Source organism: Chaetodon auriga, chromosome 20, assembly GCF_051107435.1.
Source record: "Chaetodon auriga isolate fChaAug3 chromosome 20, fChaAug3.hap1, whole genome shotgun sequence".
NCBI classification, from domain to species: domain Eukaryota; kingdom Metazoa; phylum Chordata; class Actinopteri; order Chaetodontiformes; family Chaetodontidae; genus Chaetodon; species Chaetodon auriga.
In genome coordinates, this window is record NC_135093.1 from 1,558,295 (window position 1) to 1,582,180 (window position 23,886).

General features: G+C 48.5%; 2 protein-coding genes across 7 annotated transcripts in view; both read left to right on the plus strand.

The window, feature by feature from the left end:
* The window catches only part of rnf213b (ring finger protein 213b), a 29,088-nt gene extending 23,231 nt beyond the window's left edge, over positions 1–5,857 (plus strand). Inside the window, exons 53-65 of one of the 2 annotated variants that reach the window (XM_076760532.1) lie at positions 60–210; positions 307–472; positions 563–657; positions 738–986; positions 1,234–1,366; positions 1,447–1,530; positions 2,468–2,651; positions 2,821–3,022; positions 3,114–3,191; positions 3,379–3,576; positions 4,052–4,141; positions 4,720–4,898; positions 5,424–5,857. In XM_076760532.1, the coding sequence (XP_076616647.1) occupies positions 60–210; positions 307–472; positions 563–657; positions 738–986; positions 1,234–1,366; positions 1,447–1,530; positions 2,468–2,651; positions 2,821–3,022; positions 3,114–3,191; positions 3,379–3,576; positions 4,052–4,141; positions 4,720–4,898; positions 5,424–5,562 (1,948 nt within the window). In that variant the 3' untranslated portion in view covers positions 5,563–5,857. The remainder of the gene's footprint in view (positions 1–59; positions 211–306; positions 473–562; positions 658–737; positions 987–1,233; positions 1,367–1,446; positions 1,531–2,467; positions 2,652–2,820; positions 3,023–3,113; positions 3,192–3,378; positions 3,577–4,051; positions 4,142–4,719; positions 4,899–5,423) is intronic. The other variant, XM_076760533.1, reaches the window with a different exon arrangement.
* A 299-nt stretch (positions 5,858–6,156) lies between these two features.
* Positions 6,157–21,266, plus strand: cep131 (centrosomal protein 131). 5 transcript variants are annotated; one of them, XM_076759501.1, is made up of 30 exons: positions 6,157–6,274; positions 7,241–7,437; positions 7,658–7,752; positions 9,343–9,454; positions 9,681–9,808; positions 10,135–10,239; positions 10,641–10,820; positions 10,927–11,044; positions 11,166–11,282; positions 11,724–11,916; positions 12,276–12,370; positions 12,474–12,602; positions 12,727–12,919; positions 13,034–13,131; positions 13,231–13,410; positions 13,579–13,770; positions 14,025–14,162; positions 14,257–14,382; positions 14,462–14,578; positions 14,845–14,874; positions 15,326–15,428; positions 16,707–16,908; positions 17,103–17,210; positions 17,951–18,068; positions 18,229–18,303; positions 18,802–18,944; positions 19,105–19,282; positions 19,388–19,584; positions 20,925–20,985; positions 21,090–21,266. In XM_076759501.1, exons 2-30 carry the CDS (start codon positions 7,252–7,254, stop codon positions 21,159–21,161), a joined length of 3,789 nt encoding a protein of 1,262 aa, XP_076615616.1. In that variant the 5' UTR covers positions 6,157–6,274; positions 7,241–7,251; the 3' UTR covers positions 21,162–21,266. The 5 variants fall into 5 exon arrangements, with proteins under 5 accessions (XP_076615616.1, XP_076615618.1, XP_076615619.1 ...); XM_076759503.1 differs by having other exon boundaries at positions 6,161–6,274; positions 12,474–12,587; XM_076759502.1 differs by lacking the exon at positions 6,157–6,274 and adding an exon at positions 6,423–6,508.
* Positions 21,267–23,886: the final 2,620 nt, after the last annotated feature.

The following is a 23,886-nucleotide window of genomic DNA, read 5'->3' on the forward strand; positions in this document are numbered from 1 at the left end:
CACACTGTTGTCAGTCAGATATTTGTGCTTAATGGGCGTTCCTCCTCCTCTGTGTGAAGCGTCAGAGATCAAACTCGGACAGGACACGTATTAGGAGAGGCTCGGCAGAGGTCTGAAGCCCCCGAAAGACAGATGACGTCTGCTCAGTCCTGCGTCCTGCGGCTGTTCACTCATCTGGCCATGCTTCAAGGAGCCGGAGGAAACCAAAGAGTGAGACTCGAGCTCACTTTGCAGCAGCTTTGACACATCGCAGCTTCTGAAAGGACGGCACTGTGTAATAACGCTGAGGTGTTTTCTTTGCTGCAGGGAGTCGGTGACATGATTCACCCCAGACCTCGTGATGTTTTCACCTTCCTGTGGAGCCACCTGGAAAAGGACCTGAGTGTGCTGGGACAGACGCTGGATCAGAACGTGGACAACACAGCGGTTACGGTTCATTTGATTCTCAATACCTGCACAGAGTTCGCTACAGGTGATGCTGAGTGTCCAGCGATTTTCAGCCTGCTGCTTTTCTTGTTCATGTGAAACACACGAGAAATAACTCTGCTGAATGTTAACAAAGCTTCCCGCAGAGAAAGACACGATCTGTCCTCCAGACACGGACGGCAGCAGTGGGAGAAGCTCGTCTGTGATTCTGTGATCAACCCAGTGCTTCAGGTAAGGAATACAGTGTTTTTCAAGCAGCGCTTTGATGGCGTTCAGTCTCTGACTGGACCATGACGCCTCTTTGTTTTCAGGATTTGCAGAAGAATCTGTCTGAAGCTCAGAACAGGATCACAGCGGATCATGGACTTGCCGGAAGTCCCCTGATGAACGTCCTCTTCGGGGACCCTGGGAACATGCTGTCCCTCCCCTCTGACTGCCCGACGCATCGCTCCTCTTTCTGGACTCTCCCCGAGACGATGACGGTGGAGCGTTTCTCTCAGCTGGTGGGAGAACCGCAGGGACGCAGCTCCTTACCCCTGCTCATCATGTTCCTCAAGAAGGTACGAGTCCTCGTCAGGGACAGGTGGCATTCAGGCTGCTGCACACCAGATCTGACCTGTTTGAAACCCTGATGTGAGGCGGAGTGAGCGCTGACGGTCCACACAGAGATTTGAAGCTCTTGCAGTTTGGTCTCTGAAGCTCAGGACTTTCCTCATATTTATTTGTTGTATATTTATCTGTTCATTGATATGTTAGTTGCGGTCCTGACGTTACTGACACGTAGCCAAACTCGTGTGTTCGTTCCAGATCCACTGTGTGAGGCAGCTGCCTCACCTGCCTGAGCTGGCTGCTCTACAGTCGGACCTGCTGAGGGTGTTTCCTCTGACGTCAGACTCTGCACGGCAGAGCATCGCACAGATGTTACAGCGGATCCCAGCAGGTAGATCGACGTGTGGTTTTTAATGGAGCGTACAACAAGAGTGCAGACATCACAGTGACTTTCCTCATTGTCCTCATCAGGGTACCAGAAGAAGATGCTGCTTGAGAGAGTGCAGAGGTTCATCAAGGTGTGGAACCGCCTCAGAGTGGAGGTGGCAAACAACTGTAAGCATGTGCCATTAGCAGTTAGCACGAACGGATAAATGTTTGCTTCACTAAACTGTACTGATTCTGATTCTCACATCTGTCATGATCAATATGACGCCATTAAGATCTGCTACCATTTCTACCACCTCTGCTACCACTGCTGCTGCTGCTGCTACGGCCAGTTTCAGTCATACCAACATTACAGTTAATACTTCTACTACGATGACACTAAAAATACATTACTGTGTGATGTACAACATGACATTAAAAAGTTGAAGAATTAATTGAATTCTGGGTAAATTATACAGTAAAAGTGTCTTTAAACGTGATTTAACTCAATGAAACATTATTATTTATGATAAACGGTTCAAACAACACGACTCTTCAGTCGAGCTGAAATGTGACAACGTGCTGAGAAACGCTGCTGACAGTGTTGAACATAAACACTCGATGTTTGGTGTGATAATATTCAGTGAAGTAATGGAAACATTACATTGTGTCTCTTATTTAAGACATAATTCTGTTTTTTACCCGTAAGAGAATGAAGATATTTTCATCTTGCTGCACGTTTATTTAGTGACGACACAGTTTTGACATTTCACCGCTGCTGAGAGACAAACGTGGTCGACACTGTGCAGGACAACAGGAAACGTTTTTTATGTTGAGAATTGTTTCATTTCTTATTTTGAATCCAGGATATTCGTTCAGGGTTTAAATGTCAGTTTAACTGCAGTGTTTCGTGTAAACACTATTTAATGAATATGTAGTTTTATTCGAATTGAACCAAACCGTAATCAATCAGACTGAACTCTTGCATTGAGCTGCATTGGTTTGGGTCAGCGTTAGAGCAGAGCTTCTCACCTCTGTGTGGGGCAGTGATTCGCTCTGTCTGCCCTCCTGCTGCCTTCCCTGCATGGCTTCATGTGCTTTCTCCCATGCCTCTGTGTATTTATAGCAGCAGACTTGGGAGTGGATGTGAACTTGTGTGAGAAGGAGGTGACGACCGAGAGCTCCGGGGAGTTTCTGACACCGTGTCGACATGGACCGGGCTCGTGTCTCCGAAATCTGCTTGACCTCCTGTTGGAGACTCACAACAGCCTGGTGAGAGAGGCCCGGAGAGTCCAGCACCAGGAGGACAGGTCAGTAACCAGGTCCAGGTCCAGAGCCAACGCTGATGGGTTTGAGGGGTCTCAGCTGATTTTAAGGCCGCGTTCAGAAGGACATGGAAATATGATTACAGGGTCATCAAGCATCAAGCATTAAGCCTCCTGTGTTTTTAAACCTATGACCGGTTTGTTTTTTTCCCAGTGAATACAGTGTTCCTTTAGAGAGGATCTCAGAAACCCAGCTGACCCTGTGCCACCCAGAGAGAGAGCTGCTCCCCCTGGTTTTAGCCAACTGCCACTACACCTTGAAGAAAGGTGGTGAGACAGACAGCAGCTACGATCTGCCGGGCATCCAAACCCAGCTGGCCCGTCGCTTCCTGGCTGGAAAACCACTCATCCAAGCGGTAAATCAACACCAATCATACAGCTGCATGCAGATGTCAGCTAATGCCACACATTCTGCTAACCAGCCCTGTTTTCGTTGATCAACATCAGGACACGTCGAGGTACCTGAACAGACACCTGCAGGATTTCTCTGTGGTTCTGAGTGAGGTCAGAGGCAAGATTCGACAGGTAAGACCATTTCAGTGACTGAAGAGCTGCAGCGTTTTACGGTACCACAGTCTTCATCTGGAACTGACTAATGCCAGCCCAGCAGTCTTCACAGTAGTTTCCCCTGTAGGAATATGAGAGGCCACTTTGTTAGAGGTCACATTCCTTCCTTCACACTCGTCGCTGACAGTTTGTGTGTCTGCTGCAGGAGGCGCTGAAGGGCTCGCTGAGCAGCGCCATGAGAACAGTGCTGCGTTCATACACAGATGTGTGTGACGCTGTGTTTGTGGTGGAGATTGGCCTTCGCTTTCTTGGCAAGACAGGTGGAGATCCTCAGGGTCAGCTTTTGTCCTACCTCACTGATTCACTGCAGATGGACCCACAGATTTCCAGCTCTGTAGCCAAGGTAGAAACCCCCAAACCCACAGCTATTTCCACTGCAGCAGTGCTATGCAATGAATGTGATAATCTCATTTGATTAGCAGTGCAGTTAAAATCATTCCTTTCTATCAACCCCCCTAAAAACGTCCATCCTCCTCTACTTTCACCATATTTTTTCTTTTTGGAAATTAGCCACTCAAGACATTATTGGATTCCATTCATTTCTGTAGAATATGAAAATCTGTCAGTTGAAACCTGCGTGCTGCAGTGCAGATGTTTAAATTCAGTACCTGCTTAATCTGCATTATCATGCAGCGATAATGTGGCAATGACAATGCAGACTTTGTCATTTTCACTGTGACAGATTACAAGTCAAACGAGCTTTGCAGGTTTTCCAAACAGAAATGAATGGAAAACAATGGCTGCAGTAGAAAAAACACAAGTAAAACATTTTCACAATGTGAAAACAAACAAAAAAACGCTGATTTGGTCTGTTTCAGAGTCTCGCAGAGAGCAAACTGGAACACAGCATATTCACCTGGCAGCTCCTGACTTGTTGGAAATCTGAACTTATGCTCAACAGAAAGCAAGTGAGTATAAATAAAATGAGAAACTTCCAGGAATTCCTTTCATTGAATAACTGTCATGATGTAGACATTATTGGTGTTGTCCTAATATTTTCTCATGTGTGTAGTGTTCATTTTCTCTTTTCTATTTGTGCTCCTTGACTTGCAGTTTCATCCTTATTTTTATCATCTCATCTATGTTTATTGTTAAGCATCAGTATGCCGAGGCAGAACCTTGTATGTGAGAACCTACGTGGCATAAACCTGACAGATTCAATTATAACATAGAATAACTCTATTTTTCACTTATCAGGTCAAACTGTGCATACACCAAACCCCCTTTAAGACTTCTAAAAGACAAAATCCATGACAGAGACCCACAGAATTTGTTTTTGGCTCATTATTGTCCTGTGCTGGCTGTCAGAGTTCAGTTTTCTGGCCTGTAATCTGTTGAAAGTGTGCCGTCTGAATCGGCAGGCGCCCACAGTTTGACCCCAATAAAACCTGAATTTGAGGAATTGCACTGCAGTTTCTGCCTCAAAGCGCTTTGCTGTTGTGATCACATTAAACTTTGATTGCACCTGATGATGATCGTGTTTCAGGACCCGTTTCAGAGGCTGCCCTCGGAGTTCCAGAGGAAGCTGTCTGAGGAGGAGAGGAAGGGCCTGAAGGTTTTCCTCGCGGTCACAGATGTTGACACTTTTTCTTTGGAGCTGCATGAAATTCTGCTGCTGAAGACGAGCAACGCCGTGCCTGACGAGGGTTACCAGCCACACTGGGAGTAAGCACAAGCCATTTGTATCCCCCCTCCCCTCTATAGTGAAAACAACTAATTTACCATTTGTGAGTTCAGTTTTTGTAAGAGGTAATGCACCAAATGGTAAAACAATCCCGAAACAGTGATTACTGACATGTTTTCCCTTGTTTACCCAAGAGGTGTTTTTAGGAGTAAGAATTTCTTATGAGCTCCTGAATCTTAAGAAGTGTGCCTATTGTCAGTTCAAAGATTACCACCCTCGTCTAAAGGAATCCACTGATCCTAGACAGCTTTAACAGAGTGAAGTGTGGAGGTCTCACCCGGGGCTCTCCCTTGGGATTTGTAGCCCGTTCATCCAGGACCAGAGCGTGACCCCTCCAGGCAGCCATCTGTCAGGGGAAAGGAGCTTAAGTTGTATCCCCTCAGCCACAGGTCATTCTATTGAAGCAGCAGCTGGGCAGGGAAGTGAATGGGAACGCTTGTGGTGAAAACAATGGACGCAGCGCTAACAGTTGTTTTCTTCATGCCCTCCTTCCCTGCTGTCTCCAGCCTCAGGTCCACCTTAGAGGTCCATTTGGAGCAGAAAGACCTTCCACCTCTGCTGGGGCTCGAGTCTTTACCAGAGGACATCACCCTCGGACAGGGGGCTGACGTGTGGAGGGCAGCTGTAGAGTATAAGAGAAGATGAATAAGCTGGACAGACAGCTGAATTATTCCACATCTTTCTCTCTGTCATTCTTGTTGTTGTTGATATTTTGCTAATGGGATATCTGGATTATGATTGGCTGTCTATGATTCATTCATTCCATATGATAGGTCATGTTCTGATTAAATATGCATTTCTGTGATGTAAATATTTCCAGTGTTTAAATTTTGATGTGTCTTTATATGATGAAAGTTCAAAAGAGAGCTAAAGTGAACTAAATTCATTTGAAACAGGGCTATTTTAATTTATTTTGTTAAGTTCAATCTGTTAATTGGGTGTCAGGGAACATAATAAATTAACTGGATGAACTGGAACTTTGTTTTCTGTCTGTTTCCCAACAACACTGATAACTTGAAGTAATGTCACTGCCATCACGCCTCCCCATGCAAACTCAACCAAACCCTTCTTTGAGACACGCCTCTTGGGAGTTGCACTGTAATGCTGACAGCTCTGCTGAGCCTATGAGATACACGAGTGGAGAGCTATTATTCTTTTTCCACCAATCACAGACGCCGAGAGGCGGACCTGCTCTGTGTCGTTACCACAGCGATGATCTCAAGCGTTATTTGGCTCCGTATTTGTCCCGAGTCAACGGACCACTTTCGCTGGGTGTCGAGGGATTGTGCTGGGGATTAAAACACAACCGTGAAGGCGTACTACAGATTATCAGCAATGTTGCCATCCAGCTCCTGAAGTGAGTAGTTAACGCTGCTCTGCTTGTTCAACAACCAGCACTTTAGGGTTCATTGGAGAGACGTTGAAGACGTTAACTGTTAGCTTGATGTGCTCGCTTTGACAAGACTTCATCTGAAAACCAACCGTTTTTATCCGTCTTAAAAACCAGCGTAACTGATGAATAACTGGAAAATAACCGTTAACATTAGCCGAGCGTAACGACCGAGACGAGGCGGTGATTTAACAAATCAATGTAAATGAACGTTATCGTGTTTTACTGACGTTACTTTGCAAAACATGCCGATTTGGATCAGTTGGGAATAATCTGTCCCAGTCAACGGTCTTATTAGTGTGTTAGCTTACTGAACGGTTATTAATTTTAAGATAACTAGCAAGTATTATTATGGTAGCTTCATTTGCATTAGCTGACGACCGCTTTGTAGCCGTTTGCTCCCGTTCAACGTTAATAACTATTAATATTCATCATGCCTTTCACCCGCCACACTCTTTATTTTGTGATGGGATGATGCTAACGTTAGCTAACAGAGCTAACATACACCTGCCACAGCGTAGCAGCGAAGCTTGTGTGTGAGGAGAGCTGGACTGAGAGGTGTCGGTGGTCTGTTCGGACGTCAGGCAGCGTTAGCCTCGTGCTCTCAGGTGCATTGCATTTTATTTATTTAGGTTTTACCAGTGAGCTAGTTTAGCTAACGTGAAGCTTCATCTGTCAAAGCTCAGAGCAATACCTCAGAAGTGAAGTACAGTTAGTGACTCGCCTGTTTAGACTTCAGCTTGTTCTCTCTGTCAGGTTTCCTCAGCTGGAGTAAGAATAGTCAGTGGTTTTGTTGTTGGTTACGCTTGGAGACAAAACAGTCAATGGAAAATGGCTGTTACTTCCTCTGTTGTTGTGGTTGTGCCCAATGAAACCCTGGTCAAACAGCACGAGGGCCTATTGTGTCTCATATCCAAGTCCGTTTTGTTCCAGGTTTTCTGAGGATGCATACAACACGCAGCCCCTCATCCATCCCGACAAGTGTCTCAGGAGATGCCTTGGACCTCAGCTTGTCAGGTGCCCAGCTTTCCATGTCCAAAAGACCCAGCAGTGCATCACCTGGGAAGTACTTCTCTCGGTCTGTGTCGGTTTCTGTGGCCAGTGACAGCAGAGGAAAACGCAACACCCTGGTGAGTAACTGCGCACTGCCACATGTGTGCTTTCGCACTGGCAGCAGAATAGAGCTGCAGATTATTTATGAGTTATAACATAATCTGTTCAAGATGCAGGAATGAGAAAAGCAGGACTGTCTCCTGCTTGGTTGCTTGTTTCAGAATTCTCCATGATACCAAGTGTGTAAAGTTTGCAGACAGATTTTCTAATTCAGTAACGAGCCTTTTAAATCCACAGAGCGATGCCAGCTTTGGTAGCTCGCGCTCCATCAAGAACCTTCGGAGGTCCAACAGCACCACGCAGGTTAATCAGCAGGCCAACATCGGTTTAAGGTAGAGATGCACACAAACATGCACACCTGCAGACCCCTCTCAGGTCTCTGAGTCTATTTTCCTCATTCCTTATCACTGACATTGACACACTGAACTGCATGTAGCACAGTATGTGCTGTTACACGTACTCTGCAAAGCCTCAGGGCAAACTTGCTCTTAAGATTCAGTTAGATCATCAAATGACCTTCATAGTGACATGCATGCTTCTGAAATATGAAGGCCGTGTTTGGAAATGACAAAAAAGAATGCCTGCGTTTTAGATAATGTGTGTCAGGCGCTCTTGTGTAACCAGGAACAATCTCTGCAGTTGAGCCGGCTTGCATGGAGTCTTAGCTATTAAAACCAGGGTGCTTCCCTTCAGTGAGCAACAGCTGGCAGCCCTGAAGCTTCAGCACTTTGGACAATGGGAACTGTGACGCGCCAGCTCCTGCATGATAAAGGGTGGAGGGAAGCTGGGTGGCTGTTGCCAGGGTCGCGGGGTGCAGCGACTTGCTTTGTCCCAGGTTAGAGGGGGAGGGCCAGGACCTCGAGGTCAGGTTACCCCCTCCACCAGGAGCCAGTGAAAGGAGAAGTGTGTGTGCACGCCCTGGTTCTATTGTCCGGCAGCTGCCGCCACCCCCTCCCCTCGCTGCCTCTGAGGATGCAGAGCAGAGGGGCTTTAAATTTTAAGACTTTCTAAATACCCCCCCTCCGAGTCTCTGAGTCTTTCATGGCAGTCAGTGGGTCACTCATCACCCCTCTCTGCTGCTTCCGCCCCTTCATGCATCACCCTCTTTTAAAGCAAAAAGTAGAGGAATGTGCTGCCTGAATAGTGTTGTCAGATTGCTTTTCATTGGGCCAGCTGGCTTCACCCCCCCCGAAGATACACATGCTCATTTATATACTCAACCAGACAGAAACTCCCTGCACAGCATGGGCAGGCTGCAGCACAGATACCAGTGGAGGCCAGACCAGACGGGAGGTCACCCTGCGTCTGTGCCTCATGATGGAGGTGCTGGTGTGTCAGGCTATTTGAAGGATGAATGACAGGCCTTTGGGATCAACATATGCATGCACGCATTTACATGGAATCCATAACGGAATTCCCCCTAGCAGACGGTCAGCTGCTACATACTGAATTCCAGTCCTGGGGGGGCGGAGAAGGGGATGAGTTCGCATTTCTGCAGCTGTTATTACAACATTTAGTCACAAAGCTGCCACTAAAAGCATGACTCACGGTCCCTGCCTTGTGTCAGGTGGTTTAATTGTATGTTGCGCACCACTAAGCTCTTTTTCTGTGAAAATTGAGCAAAAAATGCCCCCCCCCCCACTAGAACAGATTTGAAGTCATTTCCGTGGCTCACAGCTACTGCGTCCATCTTTTAAAGAGTCCGTTCACTCAAGCCATAAAACATGCCCGCTTCTCCACCCGGCTCGAGGGGTATCCATCAGCACGAATGGTTTGGTTCTGTGTTCCCAGATTTTGAGGTAACAGTCTTTGGCCTTCATTGACACCAGTGGCCATTTGGCTCATGGCAGAAAGTACAGTGCTGTATTGTTCTACAGAAAACAATGGATCTAACCTGTGGTTGGCTTGTGTGCATTTCCCAGTCAGGACCAGGGTGAGGACTACCTGTCCCTGTTTGACAGCAGCTCAGATGGACGCAAGAAGCTGGCCAGCCTCTGCAAGGCCTCGCCAGACAGAACCACATGGAACATCCTGGTATTTCTCACTTGTCATCACACTTGATTTAATATATATATATGTTCATCGTTACCTTACTTATGTTAAGTAGTTAAAAGGCGTTGCCAGTATCAGAGACAGTTTTACAAAAGGTGACCCAGCAAAAGTGTTTCCTGCTTTCCAAACATTAAAAACATATGAGTTTTAAAAATGTCAGCTTTTACAGCAGTTCAGGCTGAAACACGTGTATTCTCCCATCTTTAAGGACGATCAGCCCAGAGCCTTCCCCCTGCACTCGAGCTCACGCAGCACTGGCAGTGTGGACTCTCCCACCAGCCTGAAGAAAAGAGAGCCTGGCATCGCTCTGGCTGCCACTTTCACTGCCAACAACAGGTGGGCAGCGTCTCTGACACAGAGCAGGGACAGGCCTCGCATCAGCCCGCTGACGACTTGCACTGCAGCATTCTGTGCTTCTACCTGCTTCTCGTGTTTCATACCTGTTGATCATGGCAGCTGATACTGCCTTCAGGAATTCCACCCACACACCGAGACTTTTTCTGTAAAGAAAATTGTCAAAAAAAAAACAAAAAACTGTGTGGGCAGAGTTTGTGAGCAGTGTCAGTTACTGTAAAAAAGGTGGCAGTGCATTCTAAACACACCTGCCATCACGTGATAGTCTGTAAGTGAGAAATGTCACCGTGCTTTTTTCTTTTTCCCAGGAGCAACAAGGGAGCTGTGGGGAACTCCGTCACCACCATCTTACACAACAACTATTCCGAGAAACCTCTCACGCCAAAGAGCTCCAACCAGAAGCCGTCGTTTAAGTATGTCCTGAAATCAGCAGAATGACTTGGATGGCGTTGGTTTGGTTGATTCAGCGAATAAAGCTGACATCGACCCTAAAGAAAAGAAATGCTCCATTTCCACCAGTTAGAGCTGGCTGCCACCAAAATAATCAAAATCATGTGTTTGAAGGTCATATTCAGTGTTTACCTGATCAGTTCCAGAGGTACACGTCATTGTGATGAGTTTGTACTGGGACATATCTCAGTGTTGTTGGTGCTCAAAGTGCTCCAAATTTTATTTAACGTCCTGAATTTTCAGCAAAATAGACAAAGTTGTACTGAAGATGAGTTTAAGAAATCAGCTGTCACCATCTTCATGTAGACATTTGTCAGTTGAAGTCCAGTGTTTAAGGATGTCCTCAACCATATCTGTCTCTCAGCAACATCCTGAAGGCCACAGCAAACGACGAGGGATCGCTTGAGAATGGCTCCCTGACAAAGTCCCAGAAGAATTTCTCCTCAGTTTCCTCCAGCTCAAACAACAGATCTCCAGTGTCGGCCCAGCGCAGCAGCCCCGTCCTGCCTCGGAGGAGGGAGGTCACCGAGGAGGAGGCTGAGAGGTCAGACCACTGAACGGCTTCAGGGGCTGCTTCCACAGGGTTTCTACTGTGTGTTTACTCTGTCAGTTGTTCTGTGACTCAGTGCACTTCTTTTGTGTATCGGAAGGTTTATTCAGCAGGTGAACCAGGCAGCACTCACCATCCAGCGCTGGTACAGACGCCATGCCAAGAGAAAACAGGCTGACCAGGCGGCGCTCAGACGCATCCTCTCCAGTAAAAGAAAGGTATCCGTCTGTCCCCATGCTGCCTGACTCCCTAACCCTTTATTCCTCATGGCCTTAACTGGTTTCATTGCTCTCTTTCACTGGCTGCTGCAGTAACACTATCTGTGTCTCTCCCTTTCAGGAGTGGGAGGAGAGAACAGAGGAGGACAGTCGCCTGGAGCAGCAGCAGAAAAAGGACGAAGACAGAAAACGGATCCGTGAAGAGAAAGCTCGTCTGGCTCGCCTCGCTGCCATCCAGGTGCCCACCTCTGATTTACTCCAGCGGTTCCAGTATTTCCCCTCAATGAAGAGACATGTTTTAAAAAGAATGGTCAAAACTGACACAGCAGAGCCTGAGACTGAGCCTGAGAGTCTGACTTTTCATCATTAACATGTGTCAAGTGCCAAAAACACTGGGTCCTACGCTTCCCATAATGCAACTCAGAAGCATCTTTTTTTAGACACATCTTTCTTAGTACATGTTTGAAATCATGTCCTCAACATGTTGGCTTTCTTTAAACAAAAAGAAAAAGTAACATGTTGGACAAGCATTACCATCTGTACCAGAACTAGAAACTATGAAGTACACCTTATGACCATCACCACTTCCTTCAATCAGGCCTCTTTGTGGGGAATCCTTCCCTACAGTGTGAGCTCTTACATTACATAAACATTGTCTCCCCCTGGTGTTGGATTGCAGGAGCTGCAGCAGAAAAGAGCGCAGCACGGTGCAGAGGTGCAGCATGCAGCTGAGGTGGAGCTGGACAGCCTGAGGCAGACCAGCGTGGCTGCACGCAAGAAGCCGCCCAAGATCTCTCCCACCAACAGAAGTCCAGCCTCGCCGTGCAACAACAGCCCGATGTCACCCACCGACGTCAAAGCCAAGAACACAGGTGTGTTCTGTCCCCTTCTTTGAAATCTTTAACCTGAGGTATATCATCATTCATCTGGTATCGTCCCTCTTATAAGATGGGTCGTATGAACGGATTTCCTTTTCAGGGAAAATGAAGAAAATTCTGGGAGGTGATTTTTTTTTAATGGTCTCTGGACATCGAAGAGTCTGAGAATCAAACTGTAGAGAAATTACTTCCAGCGCACATAAAAACACACACTGCACAGAAAGTCTGCTGTGCTTGTGGTATTCTTGTTGTGGTATCTTATGGTTGGTTTGTGCTGTGGTGGTTCATACATGCATAATGGATAATAGGATTGTATTGTTTTAAATGTATTGATTAGTTATTGGTTTCCCCAGATTCCAATTTGAATGTTGTGGCTGACTTCGGTGAGCTGAGCTTCCGAGCCATTTCCCCGGCGTTGTCCAATAACAGATGCTCTCAGTGTTCCCAGGTAAGTAACTCTGCAGCTTCACAGCTTAGCTCTCCACTCCTTTATTCTCTCTCTGTCTCTTTCTCCGGATGTTTAACAAATCCTGTCTGTTTTTGGCCCGTAGGATCAGGAGGACAGAGCGGAGGTAGACATTTGCCTGGAGCAGCAGCATCAGGAGAACGACAGGAAGTTAATTCGCAAAGAGAAAGCTCGCCTGGCCCGCCTCGCTGCCGCCCAGGTGAACACCTCTGATGTACGTACGCTGTTGTAAACCCTAATTCAGGGTAAAACGAAATGTTTTTCAAGTGGTCGTCCTCTCACAGCGCTTGTTGGGTCCTCTTGGTTGTGTAATGTCTCCATCTGGTGGTGTGGCACAGGAGCTACAGCAGAAAAGATCCCAGCGGGGTTCAGAGGCTCAGCATGTCGCCGGGCTGGAGCAGGACAACATGAGACCGACTGCCGGGGTAGGACGCAAGAAACCGCCCAAGATTTCTCCAGTCAACAAGAGCACAGCCTCGCCGAGCAACAACAGCCCCGTGTCACCCACAAATGTGAAAGCTAAAAACACAGGTTTGTATGTCAGGAAGCTTCTTCTTGCTGTGCAGTGTGAGCCTCACTGAACGCCAAGAGCACGTGTGAGTGTGAGCAGTCTGTCATAACTGTGCTGCTTAAATGTTTCCACAGACTCCAATTTGAATATTGTGGCTGAGTTGGGTGACCTCTCCAGCTTCAGAGCTGTTTCCCCAGCTTTGTCCAATTGCAGAGGTTCCCAGTCTTCCCAGGTAAATAATGGAAAACCTTCAACTGCACTTCAGCGTTTCTGATGAGTGATCAGCGTAAAACGCTAAAGCACGCGCACGTTTGTTTTCCCCATGCTCCAGGAGATCCTGCAGCGGTCGGTGAGTGTGGAGGACCAGCGGCAGGGAGCTTTGTCCAGCAGGGCTCAGTCCAAAACCACCCTCAACGAGCTGCTGGACACCCTGAAGCTGTTAGAGGAGGAACCAGAGAGTCTGTCAGAGCCAAAGTGCTACCGCAAAGAGAAATATGCCTGGATCGATGAGGTGAGACGGCCTCAGTGCAACTCTCATCACCTGCAGTATTCATGTCCGACTTCTGTTGTGCTCGTCTTCAGCCACAGGGAACTTTTTTTTTCTTTGTCCAGAAAAAAACATGTTAATCAAATTAAGCCCTGACTGTAATCTGCGTCTCCACCGTGTCTCTCAATGAAGGACGGAGACTCCAACTCTCTGACCACCGACAACCTGGAGCGTCACGGCCAGCTGAGCCACCACCCCGCCCTGCCAGACGGGGGCGCCCTGCTCTCTGAGGCCAAGCTGCAGAGCATCATGAGCTTCCTGGATGAGATGGAGAAGTCTGAACAAGAGAGACCACGATCGGTTACTTCAGGGTCACACAGAGAGGTCAGCGTCCAGAGCACATTTTCCAAAACTGACACAGATGTTTGCTCCTTTGTCTGTTTTTAGGACCAGTTTAGGTCTCATTCCAACAACCGTTGTCTCTGTATTAGATGTTAGATGTTTTCAACCCAAACCCAAATCTGTCAGTGGTGAGATTATTCATTCATTATTAATCCTCTTGCTGTTAGGTTTCCTCATTAGTAACAAAAAGGTTGACGTATGCTGACTCATTGTCGACCGGTTCCTGTGTGGTTCAGGCTGTGCTGTCAGAGGAGGAGCTGGTCGGCGTCGAGCAGGCGTCTGCCACCGCCGCCGAGGTCACGGGCTCCATGATGAGAATCAAGCTGGAGCTGGAGGAGAAGAAACGCACCGTCAACATGCTGCAGACGGCGCTGGTGAGGGAGCGCACACATGTTCCAGTACTGTCAGCTGCTGCAGATGACAGTCCTCAGGTATGTTTACTGTCTCTGTCTCCTCCCCGTCCTTCAGGCCCAGCAGAGGGAGCTGACGGTGAGACATGTGAAGGAGACCGAGAAGGAGCTGATCAGGAACTTCCAGCTCCAGAAGGAACAATATGAGTCCACCATCCAGAGGCACCTCACATTCATTGATCAGGTACAGTCTAATCCCAGCAGCATCCAACCTTTGTCACACGTGTCCCTCGACGTCTGAAATATGTTCCGTGTTTCTGCAGCTGATCAACGATAAAAAGGCTTTGAGTGAGCGCTGCGAAGGGGTGGTGGGAGAGCTGAAGCAGGTGGACCAAAAGTACACCAAGAAGATCGCACAGATGCAGGAGCAGCATGAAATGGTGAGATGGCCGAGATTTTTCCTCCAGCTGAAGAACGTGAGCCACAGTAATAATTGACTGTTTCTGTGAGGATTTAAGGATTCGGCTCGTGCACTGCAAATAACTTCTGCTTGTCTGCTTCTGCTCGCGTCGTGCGTGATCGTCGTGTGGAACTTGCTTCCTTGCAGCGCTGCTTTTAACTGTCTTCTCTCTGTTTTTCCCTCTCTTCTTCTTCTTCGCTGTCGTTCTCCGTCCTTGTCTGTATATCTGTTTTCTCTGGCTTTTAGGTGTGGCAAATTCTGGGTCCCTTGTGTGAGGTAACTTTTTTCTCCTGTAATCTGTCCATGCTGGTCACAGTCATCTCTCTCATTCTGCCGTTCCTTTTCCTTTCATTTGTCTGTCCTTCTCCACGTCTGTTGGCCAGTCTGTCTGCATGTGAGTCTCCTCAGTCTTTTCTCATTTATCTCCAGATTTAGACCTAAAGTTTACGTTGCTTTGTGTTATTAGGATAACTGTCTTGCCCGGACTGAACCCTCCTCTTCCTCTTCTTACCTGTGTGCTGTCTTTCAGTTTAGCATTTGATCTTGTAACTCGCGTTACTCTCCTCCTGAATTTGTCTTTGTTGTCACCACCAAAACTGAACCTGAGACTGATTAAGTATCTTCCTTGCTTTGAGTGCGACAGATAGCTCGCTGCTGTTGTCTGAGGGGCCACCGTCACTTCACTGTGCCACCATAATTGACCCTCCTCCACCCCCTCCCTCTGCAGGAAATCAAGAAGTTAAAAGAGCTAATGAGCGCCACGGAGAAGATCCGCCGGGAGAAATGGATTGACGAGAAAACCAAGAAGATTAAAGAGATCACAGTCAAAGGTAGCGTAAACAGAGCCTCAGCTCAGAGCGGAAACCTGAGATTAAGACATCTTTAGCAAAGCTCTGTTAAGACCTGGGCACAAAGAAGCAAATGTGTGTAATCCTGAGTAATTCTGCCTTGCCTGGGAGTACACACAGTCCTCGACTGTGCAGGTGTCATGCATCCTTTAGCAGTGATGTAGCATGATGGCGCCTTCTTCCTGATGTCCTACTGTTGTTTATACATAAAGGGACAACGTGTGAAAGGATCTCAGCCCTGATCTGCTTTGATACCAGACTCAGTCCAGTGAGGCCTTGGCTGTCCCACGTGTCACGATTTTGTTTTTAGAAGAGATGCCGTTAAAGGACTGTTTTAGCGTCCTCTCCTGTTCACACACAGTAAAGTACGTGTGTGAACAAAGCAAAAGCAAAAAAAATCTGAGGGTGGAGTTAGAAGGAAGTGAGTTTACCAGACCTCCGCAGCCCACTCCTCATGACACCAGCATAACGCACCTGGATCGCTGACTGGACTGTCAGATGTGCATTGTGGGTAATGTAGGCACCGTGTTTTGACAGGGAAGAAGAATGTGTGGAATGACCGACAGTTTTTTTTTTTTTTAGAACTGTTCAGTTTTCTCCGTCTTAGAGGACACAGACTCTGCAAAGGTAGAAAAGATGTGGCCTTTGGTCACTGATCGAACACGTCTTTGGATGTTTCAGCTGACATGACTTCAGCTTCTTCCCATGTGGGCTCTGTAAGGCCTCTGACCCTCCAGCAGCTGGGAGTTTAACATGCTGCAGTTTGTCTAGTATGTGTATGAAAGTGTTCTTTACTGTATGTGAACACAAAGCAAGTCTGTTAAAGTCAAGACTTATACTGTATGTAGCTGCTAGTTTTTGCATTTTCGGGCCTGTTAACCACAGCACGGACAGAGACGTACAGTTCTGTTTCCAGAAACTTGCTGTGTTGTTCTTCTGTTTCCTGCCTGTGATGAGCTGATCCCATGAAAAGTCCCAGTCAGTTGTCAGCCAGTGCTGATGAGGTGTTTGTACAGCCACAGGGCTTCAGGACCCACAAGTGTTTGTATTTCTTCACTCAGTGGTGGTTTTGGTGTGTTTGCCTCTGTTTTCACTGACATTTAGGCCTAAAATAAACCTGCCTCACAGTCATTTGACTCATCCTGAATTATCATGTAAAAAAGCTGGAATCATCCCATTTTTCACCAGCAAATTTGAGCTGTAGTGATTCTGCAGACCCGACTGGCCACAGAACATCAACGGCTTGTCCTCCCCCCTCAGGGCTGGAGCCAGAGATCCAGAAGCTGATCTCTAAGCACAAACAGGAGCTGAAGAAGCTGCGGACGCTCCACGAGGCGGAGCTGCAGCAGGCGGACGAGCGGGCGGCGCAGCGCTACGTCCACCAGTGTGAGGAGCTCCGCCAGCAGCTGGAGAGGGAGAAGGAGGAGCAGTGTCAGAGAGAGAGGGAGCTAGGCAAACAGAGGTATGCATGTCACATCACTCACCCTGGCACAGTTCATGAGCCAGTCACATTAAAGGCTGCTGGCCGGAGTTTCATTGATTAGTCACATGCTTGTGTGCTCTGTCAGTGTAACAATGAGACGTTGTTCCTGCTGATTTTAGCAGCTGTGTGCAGTCAGATTCAGTTGTGTGCGTCTTTGTGTACGTGTGTGTCAGATTTGAGAAGCAGCTTCAGGAGGAGGAGCTGTCCCTGCAGCAGCAGAGAAGGCGTCTCTACAAGGAGGTGGCTGACGAAAAAGAGCGGCTGGCTCAGCTGGCGGCAAGGTAAGGTCAAAGGTCACCTGTCACTGCGTTTCCACAGTGAAAATCTGAGGACATAAACCAGGACATGAAGCTGTTAGTTGTGCAGGAGACGTTCCCCTGAAACTTCTCTACTCGTCTGCAGAATAAGGGTCGTCTCCAGGGTCCTCTGTAGAGTCCAGGCTGGTTGAGTAATGCTGGGACTCTGCTGAGGAGCGGCCTCTGGCACAGCGTCCGGTTTACAGATGTTTGTTGCAGAGTGGACGAACTGTTCCTGTCGTCCCCACCGTCCTGCTCCTGCAGAGAATGTGTTTATTACCACTTGCGAGATTGTTTGTGTTTGAGAGTCCGTGTCCCCCACAGTCCCACCAGGATCGTCAAACAGATGCTGTCCTTATAGAGTTCTTTTCCTTAAAAAAATGCTGCTGCAGCTGCTTGGCTGTCAAACAAGAGACCGTTAGAAGATAGAGGACTGAAATCAGATCTGTCAAATGCCGTTAAAAGTACCAAACATTTACAGGCCTGGTTAAACCCTGATATTGACTTTTTTTAACGTGAAGTTTCTTCCCACATTGATGATGCTGACCGCCCCTTCCTGTCTGCAGAGTAAGACGTAAATGGAGAACGTATCCTGTGCCTGTAACAGCACTGTTGGCAGATGTGTTGTTGCCTGAAACATCTGTGGTGACTTGACTCTTTGACATTTTGTAGGAATATTATTGAGCTTGTGATTTTCAAGGCTCTTCTTTGTGTTTGTCTGACAGGCAGCGCGCTGAGTTGGAGGACCTGCGGAGGCAGCTGGAGGAGAACAGCTCTCTGGCTGGACGAGCCCTCAGAGACGAGCTGGACAAGACCAGAGAGGAGCAGGAGAGGAGACACCAGGTGATGAGCGGAAGCCGTGCAGAATAACGTCAGGATCATGAAGTTCAGCCGTCAAACTTACTGTGTTTGACAGAAGTCTGCACTTCTGTCAGCATCCTGCAGAAGTCTAAAGCAGTTAGAACAACAACGTGCTAACTGGGAGTGTTGTTTGTGTAACTAGGTGGAGATGAAGGCATTACAGGAGCGTTTGGATATGGAGAAGCAGACCTGGGAAGAAAACTACAAGAAGAAGGAGGTTTGTTGACACTCTGTTATGAACCTGTGCAGCCGCTTTCTTCTTCTTTTGTCCCGTATCTGCTCGAAACTACTCCTTCTATTGTTCACAGTGAAGTGCAGCAAACCTCACAACACCCTGCTGATAGTATGTATTCATTCTTACTGCAGTGCAAATATAAGACTACAGGTGTGTCGAGAGCAGCTGTGTCAATACAAGAGGGGGAAGGTAACTGAGTGTGAAAAGAACAGAAAAGCTTAAAAAAGGTCTTTTTACAGGGCAGGTAGTCACGCAGGCAGGTGGCACGTCTCCAGCTAAGGTCCAACAAAGTGAGGAGGATTTGTGCTTTCCAACCCTCAGCTTGAGTTTGATTTGGATGAATCACTCAGGGTGTAGATCACACATGATGAGGAAGAGCAGAGCTAGAGAGTACTGTAGACACGCAACCAAGAAGGAGTGCGTCTGCATGAGGTGAGAAAGCAGCCAGGACAGACAGCGTGTGTGTCTGTGTGTCCACAGGAAGTGTGGCTGCTGAGCCGCGAGCGCGAGCTCAAAGAGGGTCTGCGGCGGGAACGCGACAAGGAGATCGAGCTCGCCATCTGGACGCTGGAGGAGGAGACCAGCAAGGACAAAGAGGAGTGTGAGAGGGCAGCTGACAGCAGGTGTGTGTGTGTGTGTGTGTGTGCGTGTGTGTGTGTGTGTGTGTGTGTGTGTGTGTGTGTGTGTGTGTGCGTTCAAATCCTTGATGTTGCACGATTTCTAAACTGCAGCTTCACCAAATGTTCTAAGAGTCTGAATCATCCACCGTCACTCTGTTGTCAGGGTGAAGCGCGTGCGGGAAAAGTACGAGGCTGAGCTGAGGGAGCTGGAGCGCTCTGAGAGGGCGGCCGTGGAGAAACAGCAGGAGCTGAGGAAGCAGCAGCTGGAGATGGAGGGAGAGCTGATGAGACTCCAGGCCGTGCTCAGACAGAAGGACCAGGAGACCGAAGACATCACACAGGTGATTCAGTCAGTTAGAAAAAGAAGGCCTCAAACTCTACGTCTTACCACTCTGTCGCAACACAAAAACAGATTCCACTCAAACGTCCACCTGAACTCTGCTCAGACCAGGGACAAGCTGGTGGACGAGCGCCGCAGCCTGGGGGAGGTGATAAGGCAGGAGTTTGCCGACCGGCTGGTGATGACGGAGGAGGAGAACCGCAGGTTGAAGGTGGAGGTGTCAGAAGTTCGGGCGAGGCTACGGCTGGAGGTGGAGAGGGTCACCAGGGAGAAGGAAGAGGAGCTGGCTGAAGTTCACCAGCGGTAAGTAATGACACCATAATGCCTCAGCTTTGTCACACACGGGTCTAATTTCAGAGGTTTAGTGAAACCACTGTGCTGTAAAAGACACTGATAGAAGTAGAAATGAGACGTAGTTGGAGATATGACACACTCATCTCCACACTAACGGGTGAAGCACAGTCGCAGACGCACCAGGCTCAGAGGACAGTCTTTGAGTTCCTCTGTGTGAAATACAATCCGATGAACTGAGCTCACCAGTTGGCTTGTTTGGAAGTTCCAAGGCCAAAACTATCTGTAGCTCAGCGTCAGCAGACGATGAAAGACCCTCTGTGTGCCGAAGCACAGACGCCTCAGGATCCAGGTCAGAGGCAGACTCCTCACGTCCTGGTCGAGGTGTCAAAGGAATGCTGGCACACATGTTCAATCTGCAGTGCAAAATTAATAAAAGGTGGAAACTTGAGCTCTCCACTGGGTGTCTGCCACTGTCTAATAGAAGAGACATCTGAGTCAGGAGCCATTCTGAAGATGACCTGATTAATGTCAGCGTGGACTCCCACGTGCTACGTTGTTTCTGTGACACCTACACTAAAGGTGTTCAGACGCCTGAACGTTACACCATATGTGACGTTCAGCGCCTCGTTCCAGAACCTTTGGTATTAATACGCTTCAGTGGAAAGACTCCAACCGTCTGTGAAGTCTTTCCACCACATTTTGGGATTCGCTCCCGTTCAGCCGCAGGAGCGTTGATGACTCAGCATTCCAGTTCATCCCAAAGGTGTTGGATGAGTTTGAGGTCAGGGCCAGTCCACCAAACTGGGAGAAGCGTTTCTTCATGGAGGGGGCGCTGTCATGGTGAAGCAGGAAAGGGACAAACACGAACGGTCGACACACAGTTGGAAGAGCACTGTTGTCTGAAACATCACTCTACACTGAAGCATTGAAGTTTGGTGTTAGCCGGAAATGCCGCCGGGCGCGGCCGCGTCCCATTCCAGCTGCGACGCGGCCGTCTGGGCTGATCGCAGCGATTCCAGCTGATGTTTCCGATTCCAGCAGAAGCACCGCAGCACGTTTCAGAAGCAGCAGAGCAGGTCGGACACAGGAAGTGCTCACAGAATCTGCTCAGTTTTCAAAATAAAGCAGTATCAGTGTTATTTCTGCCCACGTAGTTGTTGTATGTGGATTAAAAGTTTTTCTTTTGTTACCTCAGCTCTCCAACAAAGAGCCAAAGATGTGGTTGTTCCCTTTTTCTAGTTCTTGTTTTGAGCGGAGCATTGTTTTCACATGGGAAGTGAAAACTGCAATCAAAACCTCTCGTTGTTTTTCTGTCTTTTGTTACCGTCCTCCTTTGTGTGATTTCCCAGAGTGAAGTCGGCCATCTTGAAGAAGGAGGAAACTGTCAATAGTCTCCGGAAGCAGCACGAGGTGAGAGACCAGGCGAAGCACAGGCTGCGTCTTTCTGTCAGAGCGGGATTAGTCCAGGAGAAATGACTGACAGCGTGTGTAAACATCACTCTCTCCTCTGATAGGCTGCCCTGAAGAGGGCGGACCACCTGGAGGCCCTGTGGGAGCAGCAGAGGAAGCAGCTGCTGGAGAAGTGAACCACAGGAAGGCCTGGTTTTATATTTGGACCTCTCCTCTCTGCCCTCCATCCCCCCCCCCTCTGCTCTCAGCTCCAGCCATTGTGTTGCTCGAGCCCCCACCTGCCCCCCCCCCCCCCCCCCCCCTCGGATGTTGTTCCAGCAAACTGAACCTGTGGAAGGTTGAACAAGTGACTGAACCTTGTCCTACCTCATTTGAAAAATACAAAATGGGGAGATGCACTGGGCCTCACTGTATAGCCCCCCCCCCCCAGGCATGAAGGAGCATGTTGTGTTGTGAACTTCCCTAATTTAACTCCCACAGACCACGTGGCACCAGGCGAAAAGACTATGGATGGACTTCCTATTCTTCTTCTTCTTCTTCTCTCTTTCCAGAGGAGCATTACTGCAGTTTCTGTAACCCCCCCCCCCTTTTCAGTCAGTGGGAGCTGGAACGCCTCCATGCTCCCCACAAAGATGCCACAGAGAACAGTTCCAGATGTTTCTGAGACCAGCCCAGGCCTGCGCTGGTGTAGAGTGGGAGAAGATGGGGGGGTTGCTCTCTGTAGAGGACCACGGACTCACGGATCAGTTAGCATCAGAGCTACAGTTTGAGCTCCTGTGTGTACCAAGTCGAGCCCCCGGGGCCCCCTTTTACCTGTTGAGTGGTGTGTTTGGTCCCGGTGCCCCCTCGAGCCGCTGCAGCCCTGTGACCAGCTCTGAACGCGTGTGTGGATCTGACAGTTAGACGTAGAAGAATCTGCTAACGGTGGTTTGCATGTAGGGTGTTGCTAGAAAGAGCGACAGGACGTGTAGGCAGCTGAGAGGAAAAGGAGAGAAGAAGAGTGGGACGTCTGACGGCACGTTCGAGGCCAAAGACTGACGATCGCAGGGTGGCTTTGAATGTTTCTGAATGTGAGGAAGAAAGAAGAGGATGTGGGGCGGAGGGGAGAAGGAATGCGCATAGAAAATGTTTATAGGATTAGGAAAGCAGAGCTGGGACAGAGCGGGTGGTGGGAGGGTTTGAGAGGGCATGAGGCATGTGACCAGAGGTATGTTAAAAGCCATATAGGTTTAGCTCGGCCCGATTCAGAGGCTGCACTCAGACAGAACACACCAAACTCAACAGGCAGAGGAGGCCCGCAGGCGCACACACACGTAAACTATGTGTGTGTGGACGCTGCAGCTCCGCTCGCTCATCACCCACAAAGTTCTGCTTCATTGTTTTTTGTCTTTTTTTCTCAAATGTTCCTGATTTCTTAACCATCAACCCTCTCGCAGACACAGAAGCTCTTTGTGGATAAGATTTCAGTAAGAAGGGTCCATAGCATGAGTTAGTGGGGGGGGGGGGGGGGGGCTGTAACAAGAGTTTGTGCTGCAGAGAGAAACTCTAAACCTGCAAGTCAAGCCTGTGATTAAGGAGCAGCGTGATGTGAACGAGCGCTCTGACGTGACTGTAGAGACGCCACGGCCTCCAGATCAGACCCGCATCACAAAATATTTATTCTGTCTCTATTTATTTTCCAGAGTAGCACTCTATCGTGACCTTTTCGTCTTCTGTCCCACAGAAAGGTCGAGGATCTGAAGTAATGTTTCTGGAAGCGAGTTCCTTTTGCTCGAACACTGAACGGGCAGAGCTGATAGCTGCCGCCGTGAAAACCTTTATGCCATTTTTCGATGGTTTAAATACAGTTTGTCAGGTTTTTCTGACATGGAAGTCGTCCGAGCCACAATGTAAAGGCTTCATATGAAGTGAAGTGTCGTGGAAGGGCTGGGTTCCTGTAGTCCGGCTTCATGGGTAATGCAGTTTCTGCATTAAGTCAGAGTGATTGTCACATCAGCCAAATGTTTAAATCAAACCTTCACATACTACAAAAATCACGTCAAATCCCGGATCGGAGTCTTTCAGGGAAGCAGAAACGGTTGATGTGGGTTTCGCTGCGAGTCACGAGGACGTTGGCGCGGGGGCCCGAAGGCCCCGATGCGCCGCGGTTTGCTCGCAGCCCCTCGCTGCTCCGCCGGTGTTGGCACAGCAGACGGGGCTGTTGGCCTCCGGCACGGGAGGGTGGCGATGTGAGTTGGCATTCCTCGCGCATGCCCGGCCTACAAGTGCCAATGAGCCTTGCCTTTGTGTCTGTGTGTGTTTGTGTGCCACCATTCCTCCCATTTTGACCTGAGATGACCCTCGTGGTGTCAGACACACACACACACACACACACACACACACACACAAGGCTCCCTCTTTTTTCCATCTGTAGCTGTGTGTACAAACCATTCCAGCTGTCGTCGGCTGTTGTTCTGATGTCCATGTGTAACCCTCTGTGCCGAACACGTAGCTCTTACACACACTGTTTTCTCCTTGTTTTAGTCAAGTTTTTATTGTTCTTCATGCTGATGATTCAGAAACTGTGAGGACGATTGTGACCGATCTGTCTGCAAAAAGAGAATAAAAAGCAAAGACTGTTGCGAAGCCACGCTGTGTCCCTCCTTTCTGTCCGCGGTGGAAAACAGACAATTGTTTGCTTGTTTCTGTCCCCACCTCCCATCATCCCTCGCCCTCTCAGACCATAACTCATGAGTTTAGAAACCAAGAAGTGTCTTCAATCACAGCTTGTCAATCCCCCGTGGAGTCCAAGTTATGAGCCTGAATCACTGTTGGTTTGGAGCCTGAAAGGGTTTATTGACAGCGTTTTGAAACGCGTCCTTCGCTCCTGAAGAGTCTGTGAAGCTTTGCTCAGGCTGCTTC

Excerpts from the sequence above, each read along its gene's own strand:
- cep131 (XM_076759501.1), top strand. The coding sequence starts at position 7,252 with ATGCATACAACACGCAGCCCCTCATCCATCCCGACAAGTGTCTCAGGA. Across the intron at positions 12,603-12,726 it reads CCCAGGTGAACACCTCTGAT|GAGCTACAGCAGAAAAGATC; the intron begins GTACGTACGCTG and ends GGTGTGGCACAG. Across the intron at positions 17,211-17,950 it reads CTGGCTCAGCTGGCGGCAAG|GCAGCGCGCTGAGTTGGAGG; the intron begins GTAAGGTCAAAG and ends TTTGTCTGACAG.